Source organism: Carex rostrata, chromosome 10 (genome assembly GCF_964058835.1).
Source record: "Carex rostrata chromosome 10, lpCarRost1.2, whole genome shotgun sequence".
Classification (NCBI taxonomy): domain Eukaryota; kingdom Viridiplantae; phylum Streptophyta; class Magnoliopsida; order Poales; family Cyperaceae; genus Carex; species Carex rostrata.
In genome coordinates, this window is record NC_135927.1 from 6,947,541 (window position 1) to 6,972,872 (window position 25,332).

General features: G+C 32.6%; 2 protein-coding genes and 1 long non-coding RNA gene across 6 annotated transcripts; 2 read left to right on the forward strand and 1 right to left on the reverse strand.

Moving 5' to 3' along the window:
- Positions 1 to 142: 142 nt before the first annotated feature.
- LOC144560919 (protein FLX-like 1) lies at positions 143 to 2,490 on the forward strand. The gene is made up of 4 exons (XM_078310136.1): positions 143 to 746; positions 1,134 to 1,294; positions 1,862 to 1,935; positions 2,217 to 2,490. Exons 1-4 carry the CDS (start codon positions 163 to 165, stop codon positions 2,301 to 2,303), a joined length of 906 nt encoding a protein of 301 aa, XP_078166262.1. The 5' UTR covers positions 143 to 162; the 3' UTR covers positions 2,304 to 2,490.
- A 7,080-nt stretch (positions 2,491 to 9,570) lies between these two features.
- Positions 9,571 to 15,257, reverse strand: LOC144560426 (putative bifunctional riboflavin biosynthesis protein RIBA 2, chloroplastic). 4 transcript variants are annotated; one of them, XR_013513391.1, is made up of 9 exons: positions 15,042 to 15,257; positions 14,666 to 14,797; positions 14,113 to 14,446; positions 13,361 to 13,582; positions 12,350 to 12,675; positions 11,548 to 11,677; positions 10,895 to 11,191; positions 9,709 to 10,133; positions 9,571 to 9,677 (listed from the first exon to the last, which is right to left on the reverse strand). XR_013513391.1 is itself a non-coding variant. In XM_078309622.1 (8 exons), the coding sequence occupies exons 2-8, from the start codon at positions 14,713 to 14,715 to the stop codon at positions 9,918 to 9,920; spliced, it is 1,575 nt and encodes a 524-aa protein (XP_078165748.1). In that variant the 5' UTR covers positions 14,716 to 14,797; positions 15,042 to 15,257; the 3' UTR covers positions 9,571 to 9,917. The 4 variants fall into 4 exon arrangements, 3 of the variants coding, with proteins under 3 accessions (XP_078165748.1, XP_078165749.1, XP_078165750.1); XM_078309622.1 differs by having other exon boundaries at positions 9,571 to 10,133; XM_078309623.1 differs by having other exon boundaries at positions 9,571 to 10,133; positions 14,666 to 14,793; positions 15,042 to 15,254.
- LOC144560428 (uncharacterized) lies at positions 10,052 to 10,973 on the forward strand. The gene is made up of 2 exons (XR_013513392.1): positions 10,052 to 10,180; positions 10,837 to 10,973. It is a non-coding gene; the product is annotated as an uncharacterized LOC144560428 (long non-coding RNA).
- Positions 15,258 to 25,332: the final 10,075 nt, after the last annotated feature.

Here is a 25,332-nt window from a genome sequence, read left to right on the forward strand (position 1 = left end):
AAAACCCAAAATCACATAACCCAACACAGCCCAGTATTTGATTTGGACCCAATCCAACCCGACCCAAACCATGAGCCCATGAGCACATATTTGATATTTCTCGTTTTAAAGAGTGAGAGTTGCTTCCTACCAAAACCCTCTCTCGCTCTCTTGCATCGCAGAATGGCTGCACGGCGGGGCCCACATGTCATTGACCTACGCGACCAACGCCCTCTCTTGGGCCGCGCGCCGCCTCCTCCTCCTCCTTCCCATCCCGACGATCCTCTCCGCCGCCGCCACCACCAACTCCCCCCTTCTCGCGGTGCTGCTCCTCCTTCTCCGGCCGTCTCCGCCCTAGAGGATCGCCTCGCTGCCATCGACCGCGAAATCCAAGCTCTACTCCTCGACAACCAGCGTCTTGCCGCCGTCCACGTGGCACTCCGTCAGGAGCTCCACCAATCCCAGCAGGACCTCCGCATGGCTGCCGTCTCGGCCTCGCGTGCACGGGAGGCCAAGGAGGCAGAACTGAGGGAGGTGGTAGAGCGATCCAGACATGCCGAAGCAGCTGCACGGCGAATGGAGGCAGTGCGATCGGAGATTGCCAGGGTTGGAGAGGACGTGAGGAGACTCTCCCTGTCGAGAGACGAAATGGTGCAGAGACTAGTAGGGATGCGGGGAGAACTGGGTCGAATGCGGGCCGAGAATAGCCGCTTCGATTTTGTTGCCAAGGAGATCAATACTATGCAGCACGAACTTCAAAAAGGGAGGTATTCATCTCTTTTACTACTTAATTAGTTGAAATTCAACTTCCAATTCAGTGTTAGTGTCAGTGGCTTCGAATTTTGCCAGGAACATATATATAGTTGCAAAAAAAAAATTCAACATAAAAAATTACAACATCAATGGCTTAAAACCTAATTTCTTGAAATTCGCAAAAATGGAATTTGGATTTCTTGAAAATAAAATCAATGATAATATTTCTGCACATTAAATAGAGAACATTGATTCAAAGAACGTGAAAAATCTCCAAACGGTTGATTTTATATGGATTTTACAAGATTTCACAAGATACGAATACAATTTTGGGTGCAATTTGAGAACAGCCAAGGGGAAACCGACTTAGTGTTCATCTCTTTTGGTGTCACCAATGACAGGGCGGCAATCGAATTCGAGAAGAAGGCACATGCAGATAATGAAGGGAACAGAAAGGAGATGGAGAGTCGTGTGGCTTCTGCGATGCGTGAGATCGACAAGCTACGTGCTGAGTTAGCTAACACGGAGAAGAGAGCTCAGGCAGCTGCTGCAGCTAATCCTGGTACTTCTATCATCATACCTAGTGGTGTTCAAACAGTTCACTTTGTTCGGTTTTTAACCAAACCAGAAAATTTCGGTTTAAATGAATCAGTTTTTCGGTTTAAATGAATTGGTTCAGTTGAAATTTTGAATTATTTCGGTTTAAATGGTTCGGTTCAGTTTAGACTTTTCAAAACCGACTAGACTAAACTGACTGGTTTATATTGGTTTGACTCTTTATTGGTGTTATAATAATTTCATTAAACCGAACCGAACCTAACTTCAACGGTTGTGTATGACAATGTATTATTTTCGTTAATAATGGTACCAATAGGTTTACTTCGGTTTGAACCGGTTGGGTTCTTGGTTGATATGTTTAATCGGTTCGTTTTCTTTTTAAAAAAAAAACTTTGGTTTGGTCATTTTACTTCGGTTTCAACCGAACCGACTGTTTGAACACCCCTAATCATACCTACTTATGACACTAACATGATATTTCAGTTTTAAAGGGTAGATCTGAAAAGTTTGGAACTTTCTCCGGTGACACCACAAACAGAAATTTACCTATTGTATTTGATTTTTTTTTTAGGATATCCTGGAGCCTTTGGCAATCCTCCTCCCGAGGCTGGTGCATATGGGTCTTATCCGGATCCTTATAGGCAGGTTAGTTTTGTTTAAATTCTTACATTTGGACCCCAGTTTTCTGAATATAGTGTTCTTTCTACTCTTATTCATCTTTAATATTTTCATGCATGCTGATAATCATACATAGTCCAATACTGGTGCTACAATGTACCAGTCAGTAATGAATTATTTACCAATCATAGCATCAAGTAATGACTGTAGTAGATTTGTATCCACTGGTATTTTGTGTTTGAGCATGTACTATCTGACTACTCTGCAATGGTTATATGAGATCATTTGACTGTTTATTTCTGGTTCAGGCTCAAAGTATGCCAGATGGCGCTGCTCAGTATGCACCAGTGACTGGTACACATTACAATACTCAACAGACTCCTGCTCAGAGATAAATTGATGCTAAATATGTTTAGTTTATCATAGATAAGGGCTTGTAGTTTTGAAAAACATACCTTTTGACTTTTAGGATCTGACAAGAATCAAGAACTGTATTTAGGCTTAATCTGCTGATGTAACATTTTGCTATGTATGTATTAACTCAGCTCTCTATACAATATGAAGCGTTATTTGTTACCTGAATTGAGATTTGTTTTTTGATGGAATTTATCTGAACTGAATGTAATGGAATTACTTTTCATATAAAGAGAATTACTTTACATCTTTTTATTTTGACAATTTTCAAAAATAAAACTAACATTTTAAATCCAATGATAAAATTTGATGTATACTTCTTCGTACATCAAATGAATTGAAATTTTAACAATTCAACGCTACTTTGTTATTATCAAATAATACTTAAATTGTATGAAATTTTATTGTTACACAATCTATATGTTCAATTACATACTTAATTTTATTGCATCGTATGTATAAAGAAATTGAAAGGAAGATCTATTCACAATTTAAATTAAATAAATGTTTACATGCCGGATCATATATGGAAAATCAACATGTGAATTTAAACCCACACAATGTCGGTGATAGTCTTATTGGAAAGGAAGAAACTGAAATTGAAAAAATTATTACATAATAAAATTTATTCATAGTATTATACAAACAAATTATTCATAGTATTATACAAACAAATTAAGTAGACGTCATGTACTTACAGATCATCATTTCTTACATAATTGCAAAAATAAAATCATAAACTTTTTACATACATACATAAAATATAGGCAACCAAGGTTGCTTAACGCCTTAGCATGTTGGTCCGTGAATGCCGCACTTTCCCGGCAGCTTCTTTGCTTCCTTAGCATTAATTCCAAATAAAAAGCGAACAAAGGAGGATGAAATGTACGAGCAAAAGCACTTTATGTCTGCACCTCTGATAGCATTGCAGCATTTAGCAGTTGGTGGTGGTGGATTCGACCCCCTAACGGCTGGCAAACAAGCACGGCCGTCGCTGCCCACCCTACACAAGCTTATAGCAGAGACCATGCCATGATGACTTGTGATGAGGCTCAAACTCAATAGTACTACAATTGCAAATGCCAACTTATTCATATTGTGGATTTTTGTTTGTGAAATGTAAATAAGTGATCTTGTTTGATTTATAAATTCTGAGGATTTTTAAGGAATGATATGAATTGCATGTGCTTATATTGTGTGAGATTGTGTAGTGTTGTCATGGATGATTTCATTGCGTTAGGAGGTGGTTCAAACTTGACAAATGCTATAACTAAACTAAATTTGAATGCAACTCCTTTTGCAATACTATTGGATTGGATGTTATTTGTTTTCCAAATAAAGATGATTGCGTTAGGAGGTGGTTTAAACTTGGCAAATGCTATAACCAAACTAAATTTGAATGTAACTCTTTTTGCAATGCTATCGGATGTTATTTGTTTTCCAATTAAAGATGATTGCGTTAGGAGGTGGTTCAAACTTGGCAAATGCTATAACCAAACTAAATTTGAATGCAACTCCTTTTGCAATACTATTAGGTGGAAATTTTCAATTTTGGTTTGTTTTTATTTGACCATATACCCGAGTTTTAGTCAAAATTAAAGCGGTTAAAAAATAAATATTTATAAGTTACTTTGGTGCATTTATTTTTCATCATTTGTTCATGAGCACTCGATTTTGTACTAAATAAATTTTAAAAAAGAATTGCATGCATGTACACACATATCAGTCGTGAATTGATTAGTTCAATAATTTGAATTTATCGTTTGAAACCAATTTAATAAATTTTGAAATTAAAGAGAACAGCACATGCTAGCCTGACTCATGCAAATAACACCGTTGAGTATAAAATAACTGCCCGCAATAATTTTGAAGTTAACAACGACATTACCGAATTTAGAAATTGATGATTAATTGTGTAAACGTGCATATTATTAAATTGAGTATAAAATAGCCTATGATGTGTATATGGAATAAGATAATTACTAAATTGCATATTATTATGCATTTCAAAATATTTGAAATTGTTCTACGAAGTAACAAATTGAGATATCTTCCATCTATTTTAAATATTATTATAGCTATGCAAAATCAGTGTTGTTAAAAACAGCCTTAATGGCCGATTAATCGGCCATTTAATCATTAACAGCGGTCAAACCGTTACGAATACACTTAACGGAGGACTTTTTATGGATTTTTCTGTTTAATCGGCCGTTTATTCCCAATTATTCCCGCTTATTCCAATTTATTTCAGTAATTTTTTTTTCACATTGACTTTTTTGTTATGTGATAGTGTATGATAATAAGTTTTATAAATCGTGTATTGTAATTTTGTTTGTGCTTGGACATACATTCAATATTTTTTATATATGTTTTTTTCTTCTTTGTTACTTTAAAATTGATTAATTCTTCTTCTATTTATTTATCATATATTTTTTCTTACTAATTACTGATGTAATTTTTCAATTAGTACAACATATTCATTTATGAAACTAAGTTTCTATTATAAACTAAATTTTGTGATTTTATATTGAAATGTTTCATTTCTTTCACATAATATGTTACTAGTATTTGAAAAAAGTTTAACTCTTAAATTTATTTTTTCATTAAATAAATTTGTTACTGACACATGTAAAGTGCTTATGCGTTAAAAAAAAAATAAGTGTAGTATCATGTTATAATAATAAAATTAAGTTTATTTGATAAGTTTAATGAGTTAAATAAATTATTTTTAATAAATTATGATATATATACATAAATTTAATAAAAACGTTAAATTGTCCACATAATTCTAATTAATCGGCCGCATACTGATTAATCGCTTGGCAGTACCCTGTATGAGTTATGTGGTGCTTTGATTTGGTTTATTTTTTATAATGTAGACATCTTGACACTGATTCTACGCCTGCTGAATCAAAACACACTAAGTAGATATATATTGTAAACCACCATAGTTTGACATTAGTAATAATAATTAATTTGAAATTAAAAAAATGTAATTAATAATTGATTTCATCTGATATTCTGTTGAATCGGATATAATGGTTCAAGAATTATAAATGTTTTCAGTTATATGAATCCAATATCACAATGACCATATTTATAACAAATTGAGAGTCAACTATCCAGAGTACAAGAACAAAGAGGTTTTTGAAGAACTTAAATTACAAATTATAAGACTTTGTGTTCATATAAATTTTGCCACTTTTATCATGCATATCACAAAAATATAACACCCTCTCATGCACAATTTGCCAAACAGTCATTGATTGGTGTATTTCCCTTTTTGGTGCAGTAATGGTTCAATTAATGTCATGTCATCTCTGTATGTTGAATTATGCAACATTACAAATTCATGAGCAACCCAGCTCCAATTTAAATATCATTTTTATTGATCAAATTACTTCATATAAGAAAATGCAACATTCTTTTTTAAAGCCAAAAATTTATGAAGAGCAAGATTCAGGATATATAATACAAAACAAAATCTTTCTTTTATCGAATTCAGTGTGTCATCATGAAGGTAGATTATATGTAATGCATCCAAATTAAAGAACAAAAATAAAGAAACTTGAACACCTTTCAAATAAAAAGGAGAACCATAGATAGTGCTTCTACTTCATCATATTTCTTGCAATTTTATTCACGGTGTAGTGCAACACGTGAAATATTTATAATTTGATATAATTTCAATCTAATTAGACATATTTCGTTATTCATATTTCGTTATTCGGTTTCAAAATTAAAATTATAAACCAAATCAAATAAATATCTCTGAGAAATTGCATGTTGAGGACATTAAAAGGAAGATATATTCACAATTTAAAAATTAAATAATTGTTTACATTTCGCGTCATATTTGAAAAAAATCAACATGTGAATTGAAACCCACAAAAGGTGATATTCTTATTGAAAAGAAGAAACTAAAAATTTTAAAAATATTCCGTATTATACAAACAACACGGACATACATAAAACATACCAAAAATAAAATCAAAAACTTTATACATACATACATAAAGAAATAGGCAACGTTAACCAATGTTGCTTAACGCCTTAGCATGTCGGTCCGTGAATGCCGCACTTTTCCGGCAGCTTTTTCGCTTCCTTAGTATTAATTCCAAAAAATATGCGAACAAAGGAAGATGAAATGTACGAACATAAGCACTTTATGTCTGCACCTCTGATAGCATTACAACATTTAGCGGTTGGTGGCGATGGATTCGACCCCCTAACAGCTGGCAAACAAGCACGACCATCATCGCCCACCTTACACAAGCTCATAGCAGAGACATTGCTATGATGACTTATGATGAGGCTCAAACTCAATAGTACCACAATTGCTAATGCCAACTGATTCATATTGTGGATTTTGAGTTTGTGAGATGTAGATCTTGTTTGATTAATTAAAGTATGAGGAATTTGAAGAATAATTTGAATTCCATGTGCTTATATTGTGTGAGATTGTGTACGTAGTATTGTTATGGATGGTTTCATTGCGTTAGGAGGTGGTTCAAACTTTGCAAATGCTATAACTAACTAAATTTGAATGTAACTCCTTTTGCAATATTATTGGATGGTATTTGTTTTCCAAATAAAGATGAACAGTTGCATTAGGTGGAAATTTTCTATTTTAGTTTGTTTTTATTAGACCATATACCCAACTTTTAGTCAAGAATTAAAGCGGTTAAAAAAACAGATATTTAAAGTTATTTTAGTGTATTCATTTTTCATTATTTGTTCATGACCATTTGACTTTGTACTAAATAAATAAATAAAAATTGCATGTACACACATCCTTTGTGAAGTAATCGGTTCTATGATTTTAATATATTGTTTGAAGCCAATTAAATAAATTTTGAAATTAAGCTCACCAAGCTCTTCTGATGACACTAGCACACGCTAGTCTTACTCATGCAAATAATATCCCTGAGTCTAAAAATAACTGCCCACAATAATTTTGAAGTTAATGACAACATTAATGAATTAATTCAAAAATTGATAATTAATTGTGTAAACTTGTTATGATGTATGGAATAAGGTAATTACTAAATTGCATAATATTATACATTTCAAAATATATGAAATTGTTATAATATTTGTATTTATTTAATATAATTGAGATATCTCGTTATTATTTTAAATCTTATTATAGCTATGAAAAATCGAACATTAACATAATATTTTAAAAAACCAGTTGGAAGTTTCTGATATTCACACAAAACTATAGTAATCAAGTCTTACTTTTTTTTTAATCTTAAAGCTTATTAGTTGTCTAGACAATTTAAAATTTTGCTAGTCTTGAAGAAATTAATGGCATTAATTTACAACTAACATAATTGAAAAGTAAAATATGTTTTGTATCATACCTCAATTCAAACCAGGTATGGTTATGAATTCCTATCAGGCTTTGACCAAATTATATTATTTTAAATAAAAATAATTATCCATACATTATCAATTTTTTTTCATTTATTAAGTTCAGATAAGAAGATGAAACCTTATATATGGTTTCGGTGTATGTGAACCGTAAAGGATTTTTTATAGGGTCTTAATGCACCAAGTCCAAACAAAGAGGTAACGGAATATATATATCAGGTTTTCAAAAATGAAAATGATGGTACGATTTGTTTTTCATTTCAAATTTTAGCAACTTTAACTGGCTTGAGGAATTAGACGTGGAATTGAAATATGTTAGACAAAATAATATCTCTTTACATAATAATAGTAATAATATTTTTTTGAAAGTAAAAAAGCCAATTAATCATTGATTTCCTCCGATAATCTATTGAATCAGATATAATGATCCAAAAATTCCAAATAAATTAAGATAATATGAATATATTACAATAATCGTATTCATAACAAATTGAGAGTCAACTATCCAAAATGAATGAACAAAGTGGTTTTTGAAGAACTTCAATTACAAATTATTAGACTTTGTGTTCATATAAATTTTACCACTTTTATCATGTACATCACGAGAATGTAACATCTTGTTATGGAAAAGTTGTCAAACAATCATTGAATTGGTGTCTTTCACAATTTAAAATTAAATAATTTTTACATGTCGGATCATGTGTAGGAAATCAACATGTGAATTTAAACCAAAACAATGTTAATGATATTCTTATTCAAAGGAAGAAACTAAAAATATATAAATTATTGCACAATAAAAAATTGTCAGTTCATACTTCATAGTATTACACAAACAAACGCAGATCGATGTTGTGAAGCGCGTCTGCTTCTACTTACATATCCTTATTATTTCTTACATACATAACAAAAATATAATTATCAAATCTTATACATATATATACATAAAACAGAGGCAACCAAGGTTGCTTAAGGCCTTGGCATGTTGGTCGAGCAATGCCGCACTTGCCCGGCAGCTACTTCACTTCATTAGTATTAATTGAAAATATGCGGAAAAAAAAAAAAGTAAGATGACATGTATGAACATAAGCATTTTATGTCTACGCCTCTGATCGCATTACAACATTTCACAGTTCGTGACGTTGGATTCAACCCCCTAACAGTTAACATGCAATATTGACCGTCATCGCCAACCTTACAAAAGCTAGTGGTAGAGACAACCTTGCCATGATGACTTATGATAAGGCTCAAAACTCAATAATACCACAATTGAAAATGCCAACTTATTCCTATTGTGGATTTTGAGTTTGTGAGATATAGATGAAGTGGTCTTGTTTGATTAACAAATTCTGAGGAATTTGAGGAATAATTTCATGAATTGCATGTGCTTAATTAATTATATTGTGTGAGATTGTGTAGTGTGATTATAGATGGTTTCATAATTTCATTGCGTTAGGAGGTGATTCAAACTTGGCAATTGCATATAACCCTCTGGCATCTAGATTGTGTAGTTCAAACTAAATTTGACTGTAATTTATTTTACAATATCATGACCGTTGTGTTTTTCAAATAAAAATTAATAGTTGCGTTGGGTTGAAATTTTCAAATTTAGTTTTTCTTTATTTAAGACCATATACCGAACCTTCGGTTTTGGGTTGTATTTTATTCTTATGCATGTTCTAAAATTGTGGGTATGTAAAATTTTCGTTTTAAGTGTTATCTTAAGCGTGGTGGTCTTCATATTGTTATTTTGGTACATTAGACTAAGATTGGATACGTTCCAAACCATGTCAATAGTTCGTTGTGAGCAATGTAAATTAGAGGTGGATTACATTGTTTAGTGTAGACATGATCCGTCTGTTAATAAACATCATATTTACTCCATTTTCTAAAGAATGTTATATTTCATTTATTTTATTGGGTCTCTTTCTTTCCCCGAGTTCAATCACCTATGAAATGAATACGCCATTTATTTTTCCGCTCTGCCAATCATAACATTCTTTGTATCAAAACAATTATAAATCAATCGATTAAACCAATGACCAATAAAAACAATCGCCGCAATTCCATACTACCCGAACAAACCCCTAATATTCCTTATTAAGCCCTTTCAAATAAAAATGAATATATCCATATTTATTCGGAAAGAGCAGGGCAGATGAAATTTCCCAAATAATCAAAAACCGTCTTTAGATTATTTGCTGGTCAATAGGGTGGTTAGATTAGGCCGAGTTGTCGAGACGGCCATTGAACTCGGCCCCATAAACATGGCCCATCTTGATCCTTTTTGTCTCCATGTATCTCCTGTTTTCAGAGGTAATTGGAGTCAGAAGCGGGACCCGCCCCACTACACTCAGCCCGTAGCCCTTTAGACCCAGGTATTTAGACGGGTTGTTCGTCATAAGCCTCATTGAACGAACCCCAAGGTCTCGTAACATCTGTTCAGAGTGAAGAATGATAACATCTTATAAATAAATCAAAAGGGGTAGTTTTGTCATCTTTTCAAGAGCAATAGTACCTTCACCTGATCAACAAGTGAAGTGACCCACATCTTTGTTCTACCAATATCCGAATATGGATAAATATCTGATCCGTATTCAAAAAATAAATGTGGATATTCAATATCTGAATATCTGTGTGGATATGGATACTCATATGGTTTTACATTTCAATTATATGTATCCGAATTGTAGATATATACCATATAGTTCAATATATATTACAAAAAAAATTATGAATTCACCATTATAATTAGATAAATATTATGAACTTTAGTATTTTTTTAATAAATATCCGATCTAATTCGTATCTGTATCCGTATCCGTCTAATATCCAATCTGTATCCGTATTCGGAAAATTAAAAAGGATATGGATATGGTTTTACCACTATCCGCTCTGTTTTCACAACAGATGGATAACAACACTATTGAGGGAATTCATATCACCCGAGTTAAACTCAAGTTTTGAGTTCAGATCCTGACCCGTGTGTTTCCACCTCTGGCCAGATTGGCCCTGATTCTGATCAAACGGTCCGGATTTAAACTCAAAATTTGAGCTACTTCAGAGGATTCAAACTCCTATTGAGGTCTAAATGAGGCAGAGTTGTTTTTAATTGGGGGAAAACATTGTCATATATTAAAGCACCATACTTATTTAGGTTTGAAATGACTACTTGTAGGATTTGTTAACTAAAACTAACCTGTGCACCAATGCCATACTCTCTGGAATCAACCGGAAGGCCTAAATCCTCGTTGGCCTCGACAGTATCTCTACCGTTATCTTGCAAATTGTAAGCCCGGAGCTTGTGGCCGAGACCAATACCCCTGCCCTCATGACCACGCAAGTAGATCAAAACGCCTCTACCGGCCTTCTCTATCATCTCCATTGCCAAGGCCAGCTGGCTGCCACAGTCGCACCTTGCGGATCCGAATATGTCGCCCGTTAAGCACTCGGAGTGGACCCGCACCAGTATATCCTGGCCATCTCCGATATCTCCCTGTTGGAATTGAAACCACGTGTTAATGATAACAAAAGAATACCTGAAGTAATTTACAAACCAAGCAAGCCGATATGGAAAATGCTTTATTAATATATAAAGTTTAACACAGGATATCATTACGGGGGCAATGTAAGAAGGTACTGAGACACGGAAGTTGAATTGTTTGGTTGCAAATTCCACTTTTTTTTTCCTTTATTTGCTTTATAATGATTTGTACTGATGGGGAATGTGTTGGGTGCAGTATCTAAAGGAGTGCAGTGTGTTTGTGGTTGAAAATATAAGAGCTTTAATAGTGGTAAATAAATGAAGACAACATTTATTGATATTTTTTTTTTAACTCTAAAATTATGTACCTTAACCATGGCAATATGTTCCATGCCATCAAGAAGAGAGCGGTAGCAATAGGCATTGACATTGCCCCACTTGAGTGGCAACCGTGCAATGGAAGCTCTCTCGACCAATTTGTCTCTCTTCCTTCTATATCTGCAAAATTAATTTAATAATATTTATCAAAACGATATCAGCAATGAGAATCCTTCACTAATGGCAAGTCCAGGGCTATATCCACAATCAATGGTTGCGCAATTATGCAATCAATGAAAAGAATATACACACACACACACACACACACACACATTCTCTTCTAAGTTTCACAATGACAACTAGCCCGTAATTTAGTTGATTGTTCAATTGCGCAAACATTAGTCGCGATAAGAGAATTCCTATTTTAAGTAAATTACAAACTGCAAAAAAACAATTGTAGGGTAACAGCCTATACTTGTGCCTTTAGCCTCTTTTTTTTTTGAGAAATCTTCGGCAACCCTCAATTTGTGCAATTGGTCAATATGGGACCTGGTCAGTGAATAACAGTGCCAAGTCAGAACCGACCTAATTCATGCAATAACACTCGATCAAATATCAATTAAATGAAGTATGCCTGAATTGTACTAATCGAGTTTAATATGCTTCAGTCAAACTCAATCATAGCAATAAAAACCCCCAATGATTCCCAAATTAGCATCAGTTCAAATCATTGAACCAATGGAACCTAAATTGCCCCCAATCTAACCATATTAACTATTGTTTCTACACAGAATCAGCAATTGAGATTAAATTGTTCTGGATCTGACTCAAATAAAACTCAAGTTAACTGACCTAACCAAATCAGCAATGGAAACAATCTTCAGCCCCTCCCTCTTTGCAAATTCCCTCAGCTTCGGTAAGCGTGCCATGGACCCGTCACTTTCATCGACGATCTCACACAAGACACCGACTGGTGGAAGGCCGGCAAGCACAGCAAGGTCCACTGAGGCCTCAGTGTGTCCGGCCCGTTTAAGAACCCCTCCCTCCCGGTACCTAAGAGGGAATATATGTCCCGGACGATTGAAGTCTCCAGGCTTGGCGTCTGCTGATGCAAGGGCCAGGACGGTTTTTGTGCGGTCTTTTGCTGATACACCAGTTGATGTACCTTCTTTTGCATCCTAATTAGACATAAACCATCATAAATGAATATTCATATTAACAAAAGAAAAGGATGGAATTACCAAGAACTACCAAATGAGACTTTAATTCTCTTGCAGAAGACACTGATTCCATTTCTTTTTTTAAAATCATGGGTATTGTTTTGACAAATTCTGCTGCTTTCTATAAAACTAAACTTTTTTTTGTTTGTTGTTACATGGTAATAGCATAAATTACGGTCTATTCAATTGAGGCTTGCAATGGGGGGTTAAGCCAGCTGGTTTTACTCTTGGCTTAACTGCACTGATTAGTGTTTAGCTGCTCCCAATAAGAAAGAGAATGACAAATAACAAGAAAAAGATTTGCTGATTTGTAAGTATGTGAATGAAAATAACGATTGCCAAATTAAAATATTTGAATAGGGTATAAATGGCATAAAGTGGTCTGAATGTGCCCCTTAGACCTGCCAATGACCTAATATGTACACAAGGAACTGAAAAGCTCAGTTTGACCATAAAGCAATCTGACTACCACCCCAGAGTAAAATTTCCTAAAGAAATAATTTAATCACTTGACCAAGCCCAAGAACTGAGCTGCAAGTTCCACAAACCAAAAATGAACCAAAATTGGACACAACTAGAGCTAAATTTGGCCTAATTTTGCAACTTCTGTCTTAAAACAAGGTGGTGAGAGAGTGTGCCATACCACAGTGACAGTGAAAGCAGTGCAAAGTTTCTCCTCATTCTCTTTAGAAGAAACCATGAGGGGAAGATCCAACTTTTCAAGATCTTCCCCCATCATGCTGACACACACAATGCCGGTACTGTGCCGCACTATGAATGCCATGGCCTCTGGAGTGGCCAGAGATGCTGCCATGATCAGGTCTCCCTCATTCTCTCTTGCCTCATCATCCACTACTATGACCAGCTATATTTCAAAAAAAAAAAAATCAATAAAACCATCATTATGTTGGTTGTCATGATTTAATTATTTCCTAACAGAAAGGATAAAGAAAACAAAAGTATTAACAAATAACCATTTAGACGGCCAAATGAAATTCTCCAGTGTGCACCGAAATACTGCAACTGAAGTTATCATTACGGATTCCAACGATAAGGGCTTTCTGGCAATAAATGTGCGTTATGCAATCACTAAAGAAAATCCTTGTAGTCTGGTTGATATCTCAGCCATATAATTAGTTATAAGAAAATGCCATGATGCAAAAGTATAATTAATAATATATTATAATAAGGTACTAGATAATAGCTTCGCTCCATTGGAACAAAGTATGGCCTCACAAGTGGCAACAGGACGAAGTTTTATTGGTTGTTTTAAAGATGTAATGTAACCATTTTATAAGAAGCGACATTTAAAGAAGTCTAGTAATAATTTGAGATAAGTTGTAACAGTAAAAATAGTAAACAAATAAACCAAATTATGTCAAGCAAGCAACAAACCTTGCCTTGCTGAATATCCTTTATGGCATCCGGTATAGAAGAGAAACCCGCAGTCGGGCTATCCAAATCCATCTCGCTATCTTCATCCATTGAAAAATCATAAGGAGAAGTGGAAACTGTTTGCACAGCTTCCTTTTCAAAAACATCGGACTGACGATCCTGACCCACAAGAGAAGTGCTCTTTGCAACAAATGCACTGCCATCTCTAGCTGACGAGCATGAGACCACCAGTCTCGGCAACTTGGTGTTAGCCGCGTTGACCCTCCGGGTAGATGGAGAGCATTGTGACAGATTCAAATCCTTGAATAATTTGTGCCTTTTGTCAATGCATACCCTTCAAGATAATAAAAATTCAACAAAACTAGTTAAATTTGCTTCAATATTTAATTTGTTCAACCACAAAGGGAATCAGATTTAGTGATGTACGCATATCCAGTAAAAAAAACCAGGAAAAAATTGTGAATTTTGCACTACAATAAAAAAAAAAAAAACGAAATTGTCTGTATTTTACTATGTACTAAGTGCATCACAGAAATTGAGAGAGAGAGATTACTGATTCCGATTGAGATTGAGCACTGTTGAAGAAGAAGCAATGGTAGCCATTCCAGTCTCTACTCAAAGATCAAATTCTCCTCTCCTTTTTGCTGTTATATCAGCGATTCAACCTCAATTCGCACTTGCCTTCCTTAAAAAAAATAAGAAAATTAAAAAAAATCAGTAAGCAAAACTTAGTATGAAGTAGGTGATTACAATTTACAAATATTAAACAATCAAATCACATCAAGATCACGGATGCCTAATAGACTTTTGACTCGCTACTGATGTGACCTGCCTTTTACATTTCTAATTTAAAAAAAAAAAAACTGTTGAAGCATCTCGCGCTACTAACAAAACTGGAGACGTCCATTGGGAGAAGGAACGAAGCTTACCGGAAATCGGTCTTGCGTGGCCGACCCGGACAGAAGCTTCTAGAATCCGCGGCCTAGAGAAAGAGAGTGATGGTTTGGTTGATCGTAATGTCGTCGATTGGGAGAGGAGAAGAGAGAAGAGCAGAGGGGAGATGAGAGGAGAAACGGAGGATAATAATAATTTATAAAACGAGGGAAAAAAAAGGGGATGGGGAAGGTGAGGGGAAGGTATGGGGGATTTATGGGTATTGGGTAGTACTTGACTCTGGATTCTCTAAGGTAACTCAAATTTTGTGTTTAAATACAGACCGTTCGATTAAAATCTGAGTCAATCCGGTCCGATGTAAAATGTACGGAACCCTTTAATATACGATTGATTGGACGGTCCGGATCAAAACTCAAAATTTGAGTTAACAAAGGTGATATGAGTTCCTCTATGGGTAGCGAACTCTACTACTCTTACAGGGCCGCCTTCTGGGACCAGTTTCTCGCGCTTTTTTTAATATGAAGAGATTCTCTGTTACTAATTTTCTGTTGTTGTTTGTAAAACAAGTCACTGATCTGGGCGTCGAGTATTTTGGAAGGTTGTAAATGCTAGTGGGGTACCTCTGGCAGTGACTTGCAACAAAATTGAGCTATTGGATCTGTTCTTGTTTTTGCCGATTTGTATATATGAAGAGGAAAGAAAACAAAATTGGCTCCGGCAGCCCGACAGGGACAGTAGACTCAATTGAAAGGGTAAAGATTTTAGAGCAGAAGTTTTTAACTTCATGCAGCGCATGAATCATATGCTGTGCTGTTTCGATTCTCCAGTCCATGCGCTGCATGAAGCCTAAACTTCTCTGTTAATATCTTTACCCAATTGAAATGGCTACTGCATTTATCAGTAGCAGAAGATTAAATATTCGTTTTCACAAACCTTTAAATTTAAAATAGTAGATAGAACATATTTAATGAAAGATCAAATAAGAATTATATAAGTTAAAATGAATGTAATAGAAAAGGTAATAAAATAAATATTTTTTAAATTTTTTAAGGATAAATCTGCATTATAAATTTTAGAAGAGAAAATACGTAATTTCAAAATTTTCATAGAATAAATATACGAGAAATTTTATTTTACTTTTATTTTCCTCCACGTGCTTTAGAATATTTAATATGGAGATGGCCTAATTTGAAAAGTAAAAAAATTGTTTCTTCGTCAAATTTTTGACAACAGATGAGTTTGAACTTTAACGGGTGAATGGATAATAATAGCGACTCAAAAGAAAATGGATCGTATTATTTTCAAACATTTTTTTTTCTAAACAATATCACAGATTTATTTCTTTTTTCTAATATACTATGCGTAGCATAGAGGGTCTCCGTGCAACGGCTCAATATTTGAGTTTTCAAAATTCTAACGGTCGATTCGAACCATTCAACATGATCTCCATATGAATATGTATTTGCAAACCAAATTTTACATTTTTTTTTACTATTTTTTAGATAGGTTGAAAAATACTTGATCTGAAAATTATATACCATTCAGATCAAGTTATTTTCTATCTATCTAAAAAAATAATAAAAAAATTCTAAAAAATGTAAAATGTAGTTTGCAAGTACATATTCATATGAATATTATGTTGAACGGTTTGAATCGACCGGTAGAATTTTGAAAACTCAAATATTGAGCTGTTGCACGGAGACTCTCTATGCTACACGTAGCACTGTAGCCAACTCCATGAAACAAATAGGAATTGAAACATATTGAGAGAGCAAGCTAAAAGGAGATATGTGCATATAGCTTGAGGAAAATATTTTGATTTTTTGCGTACTTAAATATAGTAAGAAATTATCTCGTGATTAATTTTATGATCAATTATATAAACTATTGCTCTGGATATAGAAATTCTTGTTGAAGAAAAACTTATATATGTTGGTCTTCACTGTTTAAAGAAATTTTTAAATGTTTTCTTTTTGACATTATCATAATATATTTTTTAGAATTGGATTTTCTATTTTTTTACATAAAAAAAGGGAATTGGACTTATTTCGATGTAAAAGGAACATGAACATTTTATTTTATTTATCTTAAGAGAAATGTGGGAGTCTAGCTCTCAGATTTCATATATAGGACATCAGACGTGAACATTTTATTGGTTTAACTTTATTTAAAACTTATAATATATAGAGGAGGGTTCAAATGCCTCTATTTTTTGTGCCTTCACCATGCCTCCATTTTTTAAAACTTTAATAACTCAAAATTTAAAACTTAAAAGTCAAAATAAAACCGTTAGATGTGATCTATGTTATTTTCTCTATGTGCTCATAAAAAAAATTTCACATTTCAAATTTGTTTTTATGTGAATCAATAAGTTCAAAAATCAACGTCTAGAAATCATCCACATTATTGCGTTTTTTACAAGCTCTTGATGACAATCAAAATAAATGTCATAATTTTTTACACGTGCATAAATAAAACGATGTAGATCATATCCAACGGTTTTATTTTGACTTTTAAGTTTTAAATTTTAAATTATTAAAGTTTTAAAAAATGGAGGCATGGTGGAGGCACAAAAAAGGAGGCATTTGAACACTCCTCTAATATATAATACATACATTAAAAATATGAGGAGGGATCAAGTTACAACAATTTTTGAGTTACAACAAGTTACCACAACTATTTTCTACATTTTCAAAGTCCAAATCGTCGATCCAAACCGTTCAACATGATCTCCACAATAAAATGTGCTTCCAGATCAAATTTTACAATTTTTGAAATTTTTTTACTATTTATTAAGATGGGTACAAAATTCAATGGTTTGAATTTGACTAGTTTTTGTACCCATCTTAATAAATAGTAAAAAAATTCCAAAAAATATAAAATTTGGTCTCCAAGAATATTTTATTGTAAAGATCACATCTAATGGTTTGGATCGACGATTTGGACTTTGAAAATGTAAAAAAATGGTTGTGGTAACTTGTTGTAACTCAAAAATTATTGTAACTTGATCCCTCCTCTAAAAATATATATAAGGTTCATTCTATATTGATATTTTCGGGGGTCCATATGTAAAAGTAATGAACAAACATTATTAATCGAGAGATTATTCTATATTGTTTCTTATTACAATGATTCATAGCCGTTTAATTGAAAGTTTATGATTGTTGTTTCTCAAACAAATATGAAAAAACTTGAAAAATAAATAAAGAGAATCAAATTTATCTCATGAAGAAGAAGTTATTTTTTATCCCAAAATAATACTTCAAATTATCTTCTTCTTTTTTTAATTGTCACACCCTGGAACAACCCGCTACGTATTTCTACATAACGCGTGTGCACATCACATACATCAATAAAAATATAAATAAAGTCACATTTATTTCATAAGCAAAAGAGTTTTCACAAAAGATCACGGCTGACATGGTTAATAACACAACACTGCCATGCCGACTCAATATATCAATATAGAATTATGAAAACTAAACAACATGTGGTAATTTATCAATAATATATCGTCCCGCTTAGTCTCACTCTTGTCCTTACTTGAATCCTTCCTCTTCGTTACCTGGAACCCACGTAAAAGTGAAATGAATGAGAGATCGAACCTTATCTCAATGCGAGATTTAGTTCCAGTCCAGATTTTGTAAAACCTTTACTTTATTCTCACAAATATGAAAATACATAAAATGCACATGAGTTCCTAATGCAATGCATCTACTATTATTACATCTACTTTCATATTATTTTCACTTTTCACAATTAAGCATTTACTCGCCAAACCAATAGGAAGTCCAACCAATATTGGAAAGGCCACCAATCCGCTGGGAAGTCGAACTAACAGCGGGAGGCTGCCAACTCACTGGGAAGTCCAACCAACAGTGAGAGGCTATCGCCCCAACCGTGGAACTCCCGTCAGACGCTAGGGTTAGACCCGTGACAGGACCGATTTCGTCTACAGTCACGTTATCGAGGGGTCCAGTCGAACACTAGACCCAATGTATACATCTCAATATGCAAGCATATTGGCCCCTGTTCAGTTATCTTATTCGTCCATTTTCAAATACATTTATTCAATCACACAATTCATGTTATGCTCAACATATCATATTCATGCAAGTTCATTGGTCAAAATATGAATCCTATCATTTCATGCAATTTATTTGTGTCTACTCAAGTCATATGAATGGTTCAAAAATTGTAGGGTTTTTCTAGATACCACTTTTGGGGTTTCGCGGTAACCAAAACCCGTTTAGGCTTAAGCTGCGGAAAGAACGTAAAACAAAAAATTTTACTTCTAACTCAAGCCGTGAATTAAAAGGGATATGCCGGAAAGACCAAAGCAGAGTTCCTTCTGAAGTCTTTCATTGCAAGGACCCTTTTAATCCTTTTACAGATCTACTCCATGATTGATTTCTAAAACTTTAATCTACTTACAAATTAAATAGATTAATATAACATATTTATACCTTGTTTCCAAATCACAGTTGGAATGCAGACCGAGCGAGTAGAGCCTCACCAGGGAAGGAATCGACTCGGAGTATCACACGTGTGATACCTCTATCGGTTATCCACCAGGACTAACCGGAGAGCGGTTTATTTCTTCTGCCAGAAATACCATAAACCGCGAAATTCTGCAAAAACACTATTCACGGGAATAAGACGAAAACCCGTAAACACGAATTTTCGATGGATCAGTTTCATCAATATGCAAAACTGACATACCGCGAAATTCGGTAAAACACTATTCATCAATCCCGTAAATATTCTCCACAACAACCCGCAAGATTATACGTCAACTACGTATAACTTTCTTTTCTCAACCGAAACACTATTTGGGAGAGAAACCGAGAAAGAGAGAAAATACCGATTCGTTTCTGCACGAAAAGATACATGTGAATGTGCATATATGTATATCTTTCTCTCTACCCCTCCACCCCTATTTATAGTGTTTAGATTCGGTTGCAAAAGACCAAAATGCCCTCCAAGTTCGGCCTATTTACAAGATATGCCATTGACACCTCATCCTTTTATATGTGAAATGACCAAAATACCCCTTCCACACCCTTCCACATTCTTCTCCATGCTTCTACACATGCAAGGTGGCATAGGTGTGAAATGACCATTTTGCCCTTGTGGATAGGATTGATGACATGTCATCTGGATAGGATCAATGACGTGTCATGCGGATAAGGTCGAATCTGAAAAGACCCGAATGCCCTCGGCCCGAACACAAATAATATTCGTATAATTATTCTGAACAATTATATATATATTTTTCTTTCGGTTATTTGTTTCGGTGTCGATGACGTGTCATCTGGATAGGATCGATGACATGTCATGCGGATAAGGACAAATCTGAAAAGATCCGAATGCCCTCGGCCCGAACACAAATAATATTTGTATAATTATTCTGAATAATTATATATATTTTTCTTGCGGTTGTTGTTTCGATAATTTATACAATGTGTCCTGCACATTTATAAATTAACCGGTTAACTTTTATACAACGTGTCATACACGTTTATAAATTAACCAATGTTTTTGCTTGTTATTTTTACATAACATTTATAATTTAATTATAACATGTATAATTAATTATAACCATCTTATCATTGATCATAACCAATTTATAATCAATCAAAATAAGATTCTCCGATTAACTCCTATATGGTGTGACCCAATAGGATCTGTGTTATGTTGGTAAATAGAGTTAAAACCGTTTTAACTTCTATAATCATGGGTGGCGTCTGGCAACACATCATGACCATCCAATTACACAGATGATGCTGTACTGTACAATATCACGATCCAGTAAACAATTTACTTGTGTCTGTTCTTCTGTCTCATAGCTATCAGATTAGTTTCAAGGTAGATGTGTGTCATCCTTGCTAACTTAATCTTTTCTTGATCTTGAGCAGATTATCAAATATAATTACTCTTGTCATTATACCGCTAGCTGATAATCTTACTCTATCAAGGGGCCCAGTGATGCTATAGCTCGTATAGAGATACGATGGACAAATAGTATTCTTGGTAAACTATCACTTCCTCAGCTAAGCTATACATATGGAAAAGCTACCGTTATGACTGCTTTTTACGGACAGCGGTAGATAGCAATCACACATACATATTTCTTAGTGGGAACGATAAATACCTCATACTTTAGAACGTGACACTGAATGAAAATCATTAATGACACGAACACAATTCTATTTAATGTTTCATTCGGGGTCTGTCAAATACCATGTTCCTAGAACATGTATCTATGTGATTAAAATGACATCTCGTGTCAGGTGGTTTGTAAAACTTAACCATCTTTTAATCCACATACTAACCTTATAGCGGTAATTAGTGTTCCTGCTAATTACATTGGTTAGTGACCTTTTAAGATTAAGAGTATATATCATCTATATTATGGAGTTTCACAATTTCAGTCATGAACTCGAAATGATCCATAAATTCAATAATACTCAAGGCAACAAAATGATATTAATCATCCAATTCATGAACAAAGCTTTATGATAAATTATCGTATTATTGACTTCTAGATTATTACAAACTAACAAAAATAACATGCATAAATTCAATTAATGCCATAATGATAAACATGTGAATGACAATAGGGAAGTAAAATAGTTTTATAAAGTCTAGCTAGGAAGCCCGCACTTGTTGTCATAAGGAATCATTAAAGTTTAAAAGATGAATAGATATTATATCCGAAGGAAAAAAATTCATGAAAAATTCTAGCAGAGAATAAAAGCACAAGAAAAGAGGTCATTAAAATTCCGAAAAGTCGAACAATTAATCGAAGCATTAAACAAAGGAATTAATCACTAATTCTCTAACTGATTTATCTTGGCAACAGATTATTCAATAAATAATAAAAGAAGGCTTATTCAATCTAAGAAATTAACATAATCCTATAAACTTAATGGATGTTGAATAAAGAAATACACTAACTTAATTCGGCTGAGACAAGAAATGAATGTAAATATTTCGATAGTTTAATAAATTAAGTTCAATCTAGGAAATCCATCTCTATTAATTTAAGTGAAAAACATGAACCTATATTAAGTTCGGTTGAGACAGTAAAAGAAAAACACGATATTTTTAACGAGTGATTAATTTCACGAATGAAATCTTATTAATGATGTATATATAGATATTACTCAATGAAATCTTGGATTTTTGAATCATGTGACAGATTTAGAAATGCATCATCAACACTTGGCAATATATGTCTATCAATATAAATTAAATGTATATAAGGAAAATAAATTAACAGATAAGGAAAACATTATAATATTTAGATGAAAATATTGCAAGTAAATTATTAAAGGAGGGTACCATTTCTGATGACCATTAAATTATATAATAATAATGATTTTTCTAACTTCATATATTTTGCTTCAGTATTATAACTCGTAGTAAAAATAAGGTAGATGCATCCAGAAAAGAAATTCATGATATTATTTATATATATTCATGGAATTAATTATTTTTAATTGGAAGGAAAAATGAAATGCAGGAAAGATTTGACAGAATAATTGTATGAGATTCAAAATTATCGTTACTTCAACCATTGAAACGTCTATGGTTCCTTTTTGGAGTTGTCATCGTAACATGACCCGTGTAGGTGTCTTGCACCGATTATAGGGTCGAATTATACATGAAATAAAACGACAAGAAAATAATTATAAAAAAAAAAAATCAAGAATCAAATCAAGCTGTATAGATATCATGCATCGTTTATGTGTTGGATTTCTTTTTGTGTGAAGAAAGAACAGAGAAAATAAAATAAAAAAGGTAAATAAAATACTACAGAGAAGAAGAACGCCGATTTTTTTATTTATATCCAAAAAATAAATTAAATTTTAAAAATTAACCGAACCGGCTCCTAAATTTGAAATCTACCCAACCCGGTTAACCGTTAACCGGACCAAATTTCCGGTTAACGGTTAACCGGACCCTTTAAAAGAGTCCGGTTAACCGTTAACCGGATTCGTTGGTTCGCTTAACCGTTAACCGAACCCAATTTTTTTTTTTTTTTTTTTTTTTACTTTTTTTACTTTTTTTTAAAACAGAAATTTTTATTTTTTTTATTTTTCTATTGAAAATATACATGAAAATTCGTATTTAGATTTATCAAATTTACACCAAAAAAATTTGTAAATCAAATATGAAATATAAAATTATAGAAAAATACACATAGACATATACATATACATATACATATACATATTATATTTGAAATTTAAAATAATATGTATATGTATATTTATATGTATATGTATATGTGTATGTGTATGTGTATTTTTCTATAATTTTAAATTTCATATTTGATTTACAAAATTTTTTGGTGTAAATTTGATAAATCTAAATACGAATTTTCATGTATATTTTCAATAGAAAAATTAAAAAATTAAAAATTTTCTGTTTTAAAAAAAAGTAAAAAAAAAAAGCAAAAAAAAAAAGTAAAAAAAAAAAAATCTGGGTTCGGTTAACGGTTAAGCGAACCAACGAATCCGGTTAACCGTTAACCGGACCCATGGTTTGGGTCCGGTTAACGGTTAACCGGAAATTTGGTCCGGTTAACCGGTTTGGGTAGATTTCAAATTTAGGAGCCGGTTCGGTTAATTTTTAAAATTTAATTTATTTTTTGGATATAAATAAAAAAATCGGAGAAGAACGTGTCTTAGGCATTTGTATATTAATTCGGGTGTTGGGCTTGAATTTGTGGGTTAGGTTAATTTATTTTTGTTTGGGTCTTTAAATTGATTTTAATTATATTTTGATTAGTTTAATGGATTAAATTATGTCTGGATTTCTTAACTAATTAAACATTTTAATTAAATGAGTATGTTACCTAAATGCCGTGGCATTACATCAATTTATCATTTTATTATAGCTTATTGTGATTAAAGTGGGAGCATACTTTTGAGTATTGGATAAGGAAATATTCTATAGAATATTCCATTGACTAATACGTGGATCTTGGATAAGAGTATCTAATTTATTGAAATAAATTAAAAAGAGAGAGAGAAAGTTATAAATCAATATTCATTGAGGAGAGAATTCAAATCTATTTATGATAATAAGAAATGGTATTTATTCAAACTTTTTACTATATTTAAAAAGAGAGAGTAGAAAATCACTATCTTTGAATAGTATAGAATATCTTGATCAAGTGATTTTCTACTTAGCTACAAAAATAGTAATAAAAATATGAAAATGTAAAATTTGATCTACAAATATATTTTTATATGAAGATAATGTTTAACGTTTCATATCAATTGTTTGGACTTTATAACTAGATATATTAATTCATATTACAGACCATTATATGAAGAAAATGCATAGTATATATCTTAGTCTTACTTTTCATTATATATTATATATTATGAACTGTGTCGGATTAATGTTTTTCATATATTATATATTTTGTAACCTTAAATTTAAAAAAACCATCTAGGGTAAGGGTTTTTATATACAATTTTACATTTAAAACTGTGTATGATGTGTTTTGACGAAAAAAAATTGTGAAACTTTTGAAAAACATACACAGTTTTAGAACTGTATATAATTTACCGATCTTATTATACACGACTCTTACGAACACGGTTGCAAAACTATATATAAACTCATTTTTCAACCGTGCATGTTTGGAAGTATTTTCTGGAGATCAAATTTTACATTTTTTGAATTTTTTTGTTATTTTTTTATAATTTTTTATAATTTTTAAAATCATTGTTGTTTTGAATTTTTTATTTAATGAAAAACTGAGATTTTTAAAAATTCTAAAAAATAGTAAAAAAATAAAAAAATGTAAGTTTATCTTCAAACACAATTTTAATATAAAAATCATGTTTGAATGTTTGAATCAACTATTTAAACTTTAAAAATTAAATTATAAGCGAAAAATAAAATACTCTTTTTACTTCCCAAAGCATGATATATTGATATCTCATTTCAATATATATATATTAAAAGCGAATTTCTTTTCCTAATTCTAGAGAGATATAAAGTGCATAATCTCACACGTCACATTATTACATGGTATGTAGCTCATCTCCTTTTAGAGTCGGCAACTGCAAACATTAATAATTAATTAATTTAGTGACGTGTGACGTATGGGGTTATGCTATCATCAGCAAACAATTGCAAACATTAATGGGGGAATTTCACGTATACCCCTCAAAAACTTCAAAATTACGTATTTCTCCCTCTAAAGTTTGAAATTACGTATTTCCCCCTCTAAACTTCAAAAACTCACAAATTTACCCATTTTATTGTATTTTATATTAAAACTCATTCTAAAATCTTAAA